This window comes from Gavialis gangeticus, unplaced genomic scaffold, assembly GCF_001723915.1.
Source record: "Gavialis gangeticus isolate Ggan-Ray unplaced genomic scaffold, GavGan_comp1, whole genome shotgun sequence".
NCBI classification, from domain to species: domain Eukaryota; kingdom Metazoa; phylum Chordata; order Crocodylia; family Gavialidae; genus Gavialis; species Gavialis gangeticus.
Genome location: NW_017729021.1, coordinates 261,499 through 272,336, shown reverse-complemented (window position 1 = coordinate 272,336; position 10,838 = coordinate 261,499). Strand labels below are relative to the sequence as shown.

The 10,838-nt window shown below is 40.7% G+C and overlaps 1 protein-coding gene across 1 annotated transcript in view; it reads right to left on the bottom strand.

The window, feature by feature from the left end:
- FCHSD2 (FCH and double SH3 domains 2) overlaps positions 1-10,838 on the bottom strand; it is a gene marked incomplete at its 5' end in the record, with an annotated part of 252,383 nt that overhangs the window by 5,081 nt on the left and 236,464 nt on the right. Inside the window, 7 exons of the mRNA XM_019514525.1 lie at positions 935-1,017; positions 1,174-1,303; positions 2,760-2,980; positions 3,294-3,471; positions 3,600-3,683; positions 4,845-4,979; positions 10,690-10,818. Coding sequence (XP_019370070.1) covers positions 935-1,017; positions 1,174-1,303; positions 2,760-2,980; positions 3,294-3,471; positions 3,600-3,683; positions 4,845-4,979; positions 10,690-10,818 — 960 coding nt within the window. The remainder of the gene's footprint in view (positions 1-934; positions 1,018-1,173; positions 1,304-2,759; positions 2,981-3,293; positions 3,472-3,599; positions 3,684-4,844; positions 4,980-10,689; positions 10,819-10,838) is intronic.

The window sequence follows — 10,838 nt, the reverse complement described above, 5'->3', positions numbered from 1 at the left end:
CCAGCCCCAGCCCCAGCCAACGCTTTGTCTAGATAAGTCTTAAAAACCTCCAAGGATGGGGAGTCCATAACCTCTCTGGATAACCTGTTCCAGTGCTCCACTACCCTCCCAGTGAGAAATGTTTTCCAAATATCCAACCTAAACTTCCCTTGATGCAACCTGAGCTCAATTAACTTGAGTTTAAATGAACTTAACCCCAACACAAAGAAACCAACAGGCTTATGCGTCCAGACAGATTGTTGGCAAGTGGACTTGCCTTTCAACACCCAGCAGTCTCGGGTGTTGGGTTTGGACGTGGGTGTTTGGCAACAAAATCTTTGAAAAACATTAGTGCAAATTCCATGATCCAGCTGTTTTCGCACCTATGTTTTTCTTTGATTCCTATTTCTCTATATTTGTAAGGCATGCATACATGGACAACAGTATTGCTCATAAAGAGCATAAGATATATACAATATAAACAATCTTCCAAACCATGAGGTAGCAATGTAAGCCCTGCAAGATCTAAACATCTCTTTTGCTAACGGTATAAATATATGTAAGGCAGAGAGGGAATTATGGGGATCCAAGGATGCCTTTCAGCGTATGTCATAATGCATTGCTCATATAGGTGCAGCTTTATTTTATTAATCTGTTTCATTATCTAACTGGCTCCCATCCATGTGTCCGTTGCTTTTTGATGCACCTGTTTTACAGTCCCCAATCTGGGAACGAGCCTTCCTTAGTGGGGGGGTTTTTGGTGATAATCAAAACCCAAAATATAATAATTGCATTAATAGTATTTGTGGAATATGGTAGGTTAAATTCTGAGTGGGTGCATCAACAAAGTCAGTCCCACTGCTTTCACTCAAGTTATGACAACTGATGCCACCTAAGGATCTGGACAGGTTTCTGTATTATCACGTTATTAAGCACAGCAACACTTGTGACTTACAGGTCGCAGTTTGCCATAGGAAGTTTCCGGAGTAAGCCGTGGAGGCTGCGAAAATCCAGGAGACTCCGAACTGAAACTGTTTTCTGAAAGAGTGAACAATAAAAAACAAACCACTGCAGCGTTACTGAACTAGTCAACCCCCCCAACTTAAAAAACATGCTTTCACTGCAAGTGGAATTTTTTATTTCAAACGAACATTTGGATGTTGTGTTTCTTGAATTAGTAGAAAAATCTCTTACCATTAGTTGATGGTGATCTGGGAAAGCTCTGGGAGCCTCTTTTATCTGGACTATGGTAAGGGCTCGTGGGTGGCTGGTCATACAGTGGCAACGGTGGAAGGGAATTGTGAGGTTTTGGAGATGGAGACACCTGTATTCAAAAAGAGGAGAGGCTTTTTACTTGTTTTAAGCCAAGTTTATGAGCACACAGACATGTACTTGTATCTCAATTGTTTTCATCTAGTAAGAAATTGTGTTTGTAAAACAAAAATGCCTGTCAGCTGTATTTGGAAAGGAAAGCCGAGATATGTGATAGTGATTTAAAAAAATAAATTAAAAAAAAAAAAATCACAGGATGCCACTGAGAGCAGATTTTTTCCCTTGCTTTTCCAGGGGTAATCTAGACAGATTGTCTGAAGATTGCTCTAAAAATGTATCAACTGGGGGAGCACATTTCTCTGAATACACCTACACAAAATTGAACATGAAGATCATTAGTTTTATTACTGTTTGAGAGTGTGTGTGTCATTTAAATGCAGAGAGAAAAAGGAAGAATAATGAAATTCAGGCACATAGCTGCAATAAGGCAACAGTATAAAGCTGAAACTGGTATTAATATTTATATAGCATCACATGGGCATGTGATGCTTTACAAAAGAAACATATACATTTGGTCAGGAGGTATTAACATCAGTGTCCTTTTTGATTTGGGCCAAACTATAAACTGCTTGCATAAAAACAGCAGCTCCTAGTGATTTCAACACAGCCTGTACTTTGACATTTTTATATCTAATGGTGCTAAGCCATCAGGACATGTGAGCTGTATCACTAGTAATGTGATTGAACTTATTTCCCAGGTTGGTTGGTATGGGCATTTCTCAAGAGCAACAATAAAATAAAACTACACAAATCACTCTGCAGTGAAGGCAGTGAATTCTGATTTCTAGCAACACAGGCGTAAGCAAGAAAGTGTTTAATTTTTCATGATGATATCAACTGGTTAAATAAAATATCATCTTTGAAATGCCATGATCTTAAAATATGTATCAGAGATGAAATTCTAGTTAATATCCTACAGCTAAATTGTCTTGCCCTCTAAAAACCTGTGAAGGTATTGCACAGTCTTAGATGTGAAAGCATTAAATAGACCTGTAAGAGCCAATAAAGCTGTTTTTGCCAGATCCTGTTTGATCTCTCAATGTTGCAAATTAATTGCAGGAAGGAGACTGGGAATTTCCTCCTGTGGCTCATTTCCCTTCCTCCTTGACCACTCCTTTGTTCTTTGCACAAATCCGTGACATTTGCCAACATGCATCATTTGAGAAATATTATGCAGGCTTAGAAAATAAAGGTAAATGTTCACTTTTACGTTATGAGACCATGATCAGTGTAAGCCTGAATATCCATTTTCCATACTCTGCACCCCACACCCTCATAGCAGCTACTGTCTGTATCACACCACAATGCATTTGGAGACTGTCAAAGCTCAACACTAACAGGCTACAAGGGGCTGCTGTAGAGAAGCCCTTTGACCATATGCAGGGCATTGTGGAACACCAGAAGGTCACACCAGTGCTTAACCCACGACCAACTTACTCTTTACATACCTGAATATCTCCAATCCACTGAGTCTCCCCATTTTCTGAGGCTGTCAGTTCTTCCACTAACACAGAAGGGAAAACCCCAACACGCCCATTGAATTCACCCTCCCAGAAGCCATCATCGTCCTGGTTCTCCTTGTTTAGGATACGGATGATTGCTCCTTCTGGGAAGGACAGCTCGTCATCTGTCTGGCCCTCATAATCATAAAGTGCTTTCACAAAACAGACTATAGATGGGAGACAGAAAAAAAAATTAGAATGAGCATTTCCTCTGTGTACAGCATGGCATCTTTGCTACACTGGACACGATTTTCATTTTTCTTTTGCTGGCTTAATGCTGGGAATCACAGCAGGTCCTGGACAAATTAAGAAGATCCTACATATGAGAATGGTGATTGATAGGAATGGCTGCCCTCAGGCAAGGAAAGACAGTGCCTGCCCTAACATCACTGTTAAGAAGAAGAAATCCGGGTGGACAATGCTCATCACAACATTTTCATGAATAAAATCCATCAGCCAGCACTCTCTATTGACACTCACCGCTGGAATCTCCATTTAAGCTGCCTGAGATTAGCTCGGCTTCAGTTGAATTGTTGGAGGTGTGTGACCGACTATCCAACGCTGCCAGAGACTGCAGCATGCTCAACAGGCTGTTGGATGTTGGGAACTGCAGATACTTCTCTGGCACATAACCCACTTGGCCAGCTTTGTTTCGTGCCTGTAAGCAAGTGGGATGGAAAGGACTTAGGTTTTGCACACTGCAGTAAGACCATGATGAGAAGTGCTGATTCCCCCCTTGCTTTCAAAATGATATAATGAGATGAAAATGAGCGAAGAAAACAATACCTTTACCCAGTCTTCCATATCTCCATCTTCAATCACTTCCAATACCTCATGTTCCTCAATGGTCAGTTCGTCAGGCTGAGAAGCCTACAACAAAAGGAAGGTCACGTCCAAAGTAAGGAATGGCATGACACACACCAGGCAGAGAAACACACACAAGTGATAATTTTTAGAAATTAATGAATAATAAATGCAAAACATTTTAATGCAGAATACTTTAAAAATGCCTCTGGGAACAGTAAAGGTTTTTTGGCTCATAGGCAGATAGTTTTAAGGGACCTTTCCAGCCAAGGAGGGTGGGCTGGTTCAAAAGAAACATCCCCCAATATGTGCAAGCCTATTTAGTTCTGTAATTTTTATTATGTTAAGGCCAAGTTGACACTACTGATTTCTGCTGGCACGGCTATTTCAGTGAAGCATGCAAAGAGGTGTGATCTCTGCCTGACACAGCACTGCTATCAGATGTCAATACAGCCATGTTTTCACCAGTATAACTTTGCCTTGGCCAAAAACGGTGACCTTGCCAGTAGAGTGCACCAGTATTCCTATACCAGTACAGCACTCCTAGCATACACACAGCCTAAAAAAAGATGCATAGGTATGAAATACATACAAAATGTACCAGACACCGATGCAGCAAGGTACTTAAAACACATGCCTAACTGTTAACATAGGGAGCAATTCCCACTAACTTTAGTGGGACACTTGTCTCTTTATACTAGCATGCGTTTTAAGCACCTTGTTGAACTGAAGCCGAATGTGCTTAACAAATTTATGGCAGACAAGGTTCTTTGGGTAAAATCCAATATCTTTTATTAGACCAACTCAAATAGTTGGAAAAAATCTTCTTTGCAAGCTTTTGGGTACAAGCACCCTTCCTCAGCCTGACGAAGGGTAGTTATACCTGAAAGCTTGCAAAGAAGAATTTTTCCAGCTATCTGAGTTGGTCTAATAAAAGATGTCAGTTTGACCCAAAGAACCTTGTCTGCCTCTGCCCTTAAACCAACACGGCTACAACCAACACCCCTGTAACAAATGTATTTACAGCTGCTAACAGTTTGTTAACTTTATTAAGATGATACTGTAATAGGTTGCCTATTTAATATAAGACACATTAAACAGGTTTCATAATTACATTTACTTACTCAAGCAAACTTCCCCCAGACATTTAGTATCATAAACGTTTGTTCTGTTTGCCTGACAGCTTTCCCATGGATAAGAGACTGACATTTAACAAAAAATACAAACCTTATAGGAATAAACGACTTTGCAGGTCAGCGGATAATTTCTTAGAGTACCCGAAGGACTGGAACTGCTATCATCAAAAACATCCATGCTGTCTTCAAACTCTTCCCCTTCTTCCTTTTCTGTATCAGCATTGAGCTGTTAAAAGATATGAAAATAACTGAGTATACTAAATGGCAGAAACAAGAGGGAAGAAAACAAACAGCAAAATGAATCATCCAGCTTTAGTAACTTTCTAGCCTCCTAGTCTGTTCAGGAATGAGCAAAGCTACAATTTAAGTTTCTTTCTTTAGCAAACACCAAAGGAAGGAAGGCATCACTAAAAATCAATATATTTGTTCTCAAAATGACCTCAAGAAAGTAGTCACCCACACAAGCAAATATCCGGAAGCAAAAAAAATGCAAGTTATCAACTTACATTTTTGTCAGACTGAAGAGCAGCCTCATGTATTTTAAGCATTCGCTCAACCTTCACAGTAAGAGTACTGTTGGACTAATGATGAGTTTGGAAAAGATTACATTTATATGGGGCAAGTCCAAAGTTCAGGCACCACCCTTCAGAGTTATAAAACGTACTTTGATGGCAAAAAACATGCACTGAGTGTTGCACCTATGACCATAAGGTACAAACTGAAAGGGACAGAAAAATAAAGCACTAAACCTTAAACTGAAAAATCAACTTTCCTTCCAATGCTTTCCTCACAAGTACTCCCTTCAGTTTTTTTAGTACAGTTTACGTGAGAGGTTCCTAAGGGAAGGATAATAATTAAAAAGTGTTTATAAAAAGCAAAAATAAAAGCTAAGTGGACAGGCTGGAAAAATACAAGTTTCTATAAATGCAGTTAGTATGAGCCCTTGACTTTGGCTTTGTGCCTGGATTCAGTCTCGGATAAACATTCAATCTCACGTGAAAAAGGCGCCGGCCTTCAAAATCAAGGGCAACGCTGCTAGAAAAGCTGCCGCCTTCACTTCATTTATGCAGTTTAATTTGGAGGTGGGTTTTGTGCTCCTCCTGGACACGAGGTGGCTCGCAACACAGCAAAGGAGCCAGGAGTGGGACAGACAGGTACTGTGACGGCTTCCCCAAACTCCTCTGCCAAATCAAGCTCAATCCTCATCTGTGACATCCCTGTTCTTCCAGCTCCGGTGGCCATCTCCAGGACAAGGACATACAGGCTGGTGATTTTATGATGTTACCAACATTTATGGCCTCCGTTCAGAGCAAACAGCTCAATTTTACTTTTCACCTGAGTCATATTTGAAGCCAGGTCACTGAAATAAATGGCAAGTTCACTGCAATTCAATTTAGTGCATAGGCCCGGATTTATTTTGACCTGACTTTGGCTGGGATGATGCAGTTGGGGCTGGTCCTGCTTTGAGCAGGGGGTTGGACTAGATACGACTTCCTGAGGTCCCTTCCACCCTTCATCTGCTATGATTAAAGCTTCCTAATTCATTTCCACTGAAATCCACTTTGCATCCATTTCACCTGTAATACTAAGAGACTGCTGTAATGCATAGTATTTATTATCCTATCTAGCTAACATATTGGCTCTTAATTTGGCACTCGGCAGATTAAAATAAAGCCACAATCTTTACAGCTCCTAAAAATGGTGCAGCCACTACTAAACCTGCAGCTGACAGCCATATGAAGCATCATGGAATTAGCATATCAGGTCTAGAAATACTTGTTCATAAAACATCTGGTCCTGGTTTTCTAAGGGAAAAAAAGCCATTTTAATCCACAGTGTGTGGGCTGCTTAAAATTCCTCCAAGAGAATCCATCTGCGGACACGTAACACAAAGAGGAGGAAGCACTATTAAAAACACAGAACACCTATGTTTGTTTAACTTTCTACACACAACCTGCCAATGAGTGTCTGCATAAATCCAGAACAAAGCCATTGGCACCTGCAATACTGAAGGTATGCAAAAATGAACCAAAGGCAGGAATAAACTTGGGTATACTGGAGTAATATATTAATAGCGCATCAAAATAATTAGCGAGTTATATTTAGAAAGGAAACAGGATATCTATACAGACTTAGTGTAGATCAATATGCCAATATATAGTTTATTTGTAGATCTATTTGGGCAGGTTTAATGTGGGGGGCTAAACTGCCATCTAGAAGTTCCCTCTTCTTGGAATGGGTGGAGGACCACCAACAGCAGAAAAAACCCTCCTTATATTTGCACCTCAACTTTGACTTGGACAAACCCCTTTTCAAGTAGAAAGTACCAGAGAAGTCTATCCATTCCCTTCCCAAAACCTCTACAGACACTGCAAACTAAGGCTGCTGACAGCTAACAATCTGGGTTGAACTGGAAACAGTGACCTGAAAGGTAAATGGTTTTATAGCCCACTAAACCAAGGCAATCCAGCTCCCCGTTCACAGTAAATCTAACACCTGGGAAGTATACTTTTGTGGGTATATATTTTTTTATGACTCTACAGCTGAGTAGAGGTTAAATCGTATGTGAACACAAACATGGGAATTATTCTCTCCCCCTTTCACAGAATAAATAGACTGCATCCTATTTAGCATGTATCTGTTGTCTTCATTGAAGAACAGAGTTCCCAGTTATACTAATATGTAACAGTAGTACTAAACATGTTTTCCAGATGGCACTAAATTACAAAATTATGACTAAAGCTTTTGTTGGCACCTACAGTGGAATAAATCATTTAGTATTCTCTCCTAAAAATTGGGCATTTCGGCATTATACCAGAAAGGCAGCCAACTGGCTACGTGACGGGACGTGGATTCCTTGGGCTTGTTACACGATTGTGGTTTTTTAGCAGGTTAAATAAATGTTGAAATAGCAAGATTTCATTTACGCTGCTGTGTTACTTCCAACTCATTAAAAGAAAATCTATTGAGAGCTGTGTTGGGCAAACAATCTCATAACAAAATAAGACGACTGCAACCCTGGCTTTGTTCTGCTATGTGTGGCAATACAAAGGTAGAAAGGCTGATCCTTTAACATTCTTAGTGAGCGAAGTGAAAGTGCATCTAATACAAAAAGCACAGCAGTAAGTTCCTTTTATAATGGCAAGCAAAATAATAGCTGCAACAGCTTTAAGAAATACCATCTTAGGGCTGTCCCCATCCTGCTGCCAAGGTCAATATGATCTTTTATATACAAGGGCGTGTGCATGCGTAAAGGGGAAAAATGGAAATTAGATTTCAGCCTCCCACGCTCCAGCATCTGCCAGCCTGCCAGGCACTGGCACTGGCTTCAGATGTGGAGCCAACCGTTTGTGTGTCTGATTGGACCGAGGAAGGGCACTGGGAAGAATCCAGCCTGCACAACAGGCAGCAAAGGGAGGTGGGTTGGAGTGAGAAGAAAAAGAAAAAAAAAACCACACAGTTAAACATAGCAATGTAGCATGCACTCATCTTTTATAGCTAGAAGGGGCCTGAAATGAAACTGAATAAGAACCCCCTGAGCTTTGGGATGTCTGCAGGGCTGGATTTGAATTCTGTGACTTGAGTCTCTCTCTCATTATAACACCATCCCTGGGAAAAGCCTCCAGAGACCGAGTAATGAGAACAGGGATTGGAACAACCTGCAATATAAATAATTGTTAATATAGTTTGGAGTCCGCATCCAATTCTATTCTACCTGGCACAGGGTAAATCCTGGAAGCATCCGCTGAATTTTTACTTGAACAGAAGCTTGGCTAACACTGCCACAAAAATTCAGAGTCTCAAACGAGAGACTTTCTTCCACCAGGGTTTGCCAGAAGAACACCTGATCATTAAAAGGGTAATGGCCAACACTTGATCATTGAAAGGGTAATGGCCAACATACTAAAGGATCAGAGAAAAAAGTGGGAATATGAGTTGTGTGTATGCATCCTGGCTGAACAGCTCTTTCTCTCTCTTGCTGGCAGTTAAGGAAGGCTATGCTCAAAGCCAGGGGGCCGTCTCCTTGCAAAACCAACCACAAAAAGCAAAACCTCAATCCAGTTATACTTCAGAGGTCAGTGGAGGTAAAAGTAGCTGTCAACAACATTAACACAGAGTGTGAATTAAGCAGAAGCTTGTAATGGAACATGTCCACTGGAATTAAAAAGAAAAGCACACCCACCGGTTGTGACGTCGGCAGCCTTTGAAGGTTAAGTGTTCTGCCATACGCTAAGGCGATGTCTACAATCTAACACCCTGTTTGAGGCAAAGTGACTAAACTTTCAGGAATTTTATTTTTGTCTATTGCTGGTGAAGGCTAACTGCACTGCCAAGGGTGACAGCCTGGCAAAAATAAGATTAAGAGCGCTTTCTCAGTTATTTCTGTTTTCCAAACAGGATTTCTTGGTTTAGGAAATTATTTACAGAATTTATTTTGAGATGCATTCTTTTGGAGGGAAGGAAAATCTATTGGCTTAAATTTTGTTATTCCCCCTTTTGATTTAGATAAAAAAAATTGCATCCTCTGAAACTCAAGATTTGTGGGAATAAGCTTCCGGCCCCAAGCTGCGTGGGAGATCTCTCTGACCTTCTTGTCTGTTCTGCAAAGGTCTGCAGACATTACAAGAACAATGAGCGTCATTTCTAGCTGATCAGAACTCATCACCATACTTTTACCTTACATTCATATCACCTGGAGCTAAACTTTAAGTATGCTGGGTAACATTTTCAAAAGCATCTAAGAGACTTGGGAATAAAATCCTATTTTCAAAATAGATTTAGGGCATAGATGAATGAACAATTTACTGCAGGACTAAAATGGGGGTGGGAGGGGGTTACCATAGGCCAGCTACTCTGTGTTAACTGCCTACATCCATGTTCTTACTCTGTAGTAAATGAAAGCTTACCCATGGTAGCTCAACCTGCAGTGAAAGAGGAGTAAATTACTATGGCCTCATTTTCATTTATTCCACAGAAAGGATCTGTACATCCCATGGGGCAGCTGATGCATGTAAAAGCCCCAGAACCTTTTGTGCTGCAGTAAATTGTCCAACCGTTCATACTCTTAGGGCATGTCTACACGTGCTTTTATGCGTGCCTACATTTAATGTGCATTTGCCTAATGAGCATTAAGGCAATTTAGGCGCGCGTTTACATGTGCATGCACTAAGGTACATTAATGCGGTGTGAGGACGAACTTGGGACTAAAGTTAGTCGACATACATTGCGTTAATGTGCCTTAGCACGTCTACATGTACATTAAGGCGGTTTAGCTATTCATGCCTTTTGCGGGTATCAAATTTAGGTGCGAATAACCTAAAATAGCTGTTTTTAAGGCATATTAAGGGCATGCACATATAGATCTGTGCTCTTAATGTGCCTTAAAAATGGCTAGTGTGCCTCAAATCAGCATGTGTAGACGTACCCTTAAGCACTCAGAGCTTATGTCCTGCTCACTTTCAGTTGGACAAACTCCTAAGTGGGTGTCTAAATAATTTTTGAAAATGTGCCTTAGCAGCCAAAGACACTCAGATGCTTTGAAAATTTTAACTATACCTTTCATCCAATCACTACAGAAAGCCATATAAACCTTTAATCAAACTTCTGCATGCACAAGGTAGGTAGAGATGAGGACATAAAAAGAGATTTGCCCAAGGTCACAGAAGAAATCTGAGACAGAACTGGATATAGAGCCTAGAAATCCTATTTTCTAGTCCCTTCTAGACTTTAGGTAAAGCACTCCCAATTCCTGTACTAGTTCAGAATAAACTACCAGAAATTAGATTCACTTGAGCCACACACAGCTCTCTCGTGCTAATGTTAGCTGACCAATCACTAGGTTTTTTAATACCTGCCTCCCAGTATTAAATGTGATCTATGTACTATAGCATAGGAGCCATGCTAGTGAAGGTTCAAAGGAAAACAAGTTTACACACTGCAAACAGTACCAAGTGCGACGAGCCATTGTTGGTCACGGCAGGAAGGCTCGCCCAGCGTTCGTTTTCCAGTTCTTCCATCACTTGGTTCATTGCACTCTTTAGCCACGTATCCACAGACACCCCTATCTGCTTTAGCAGATCAAGAC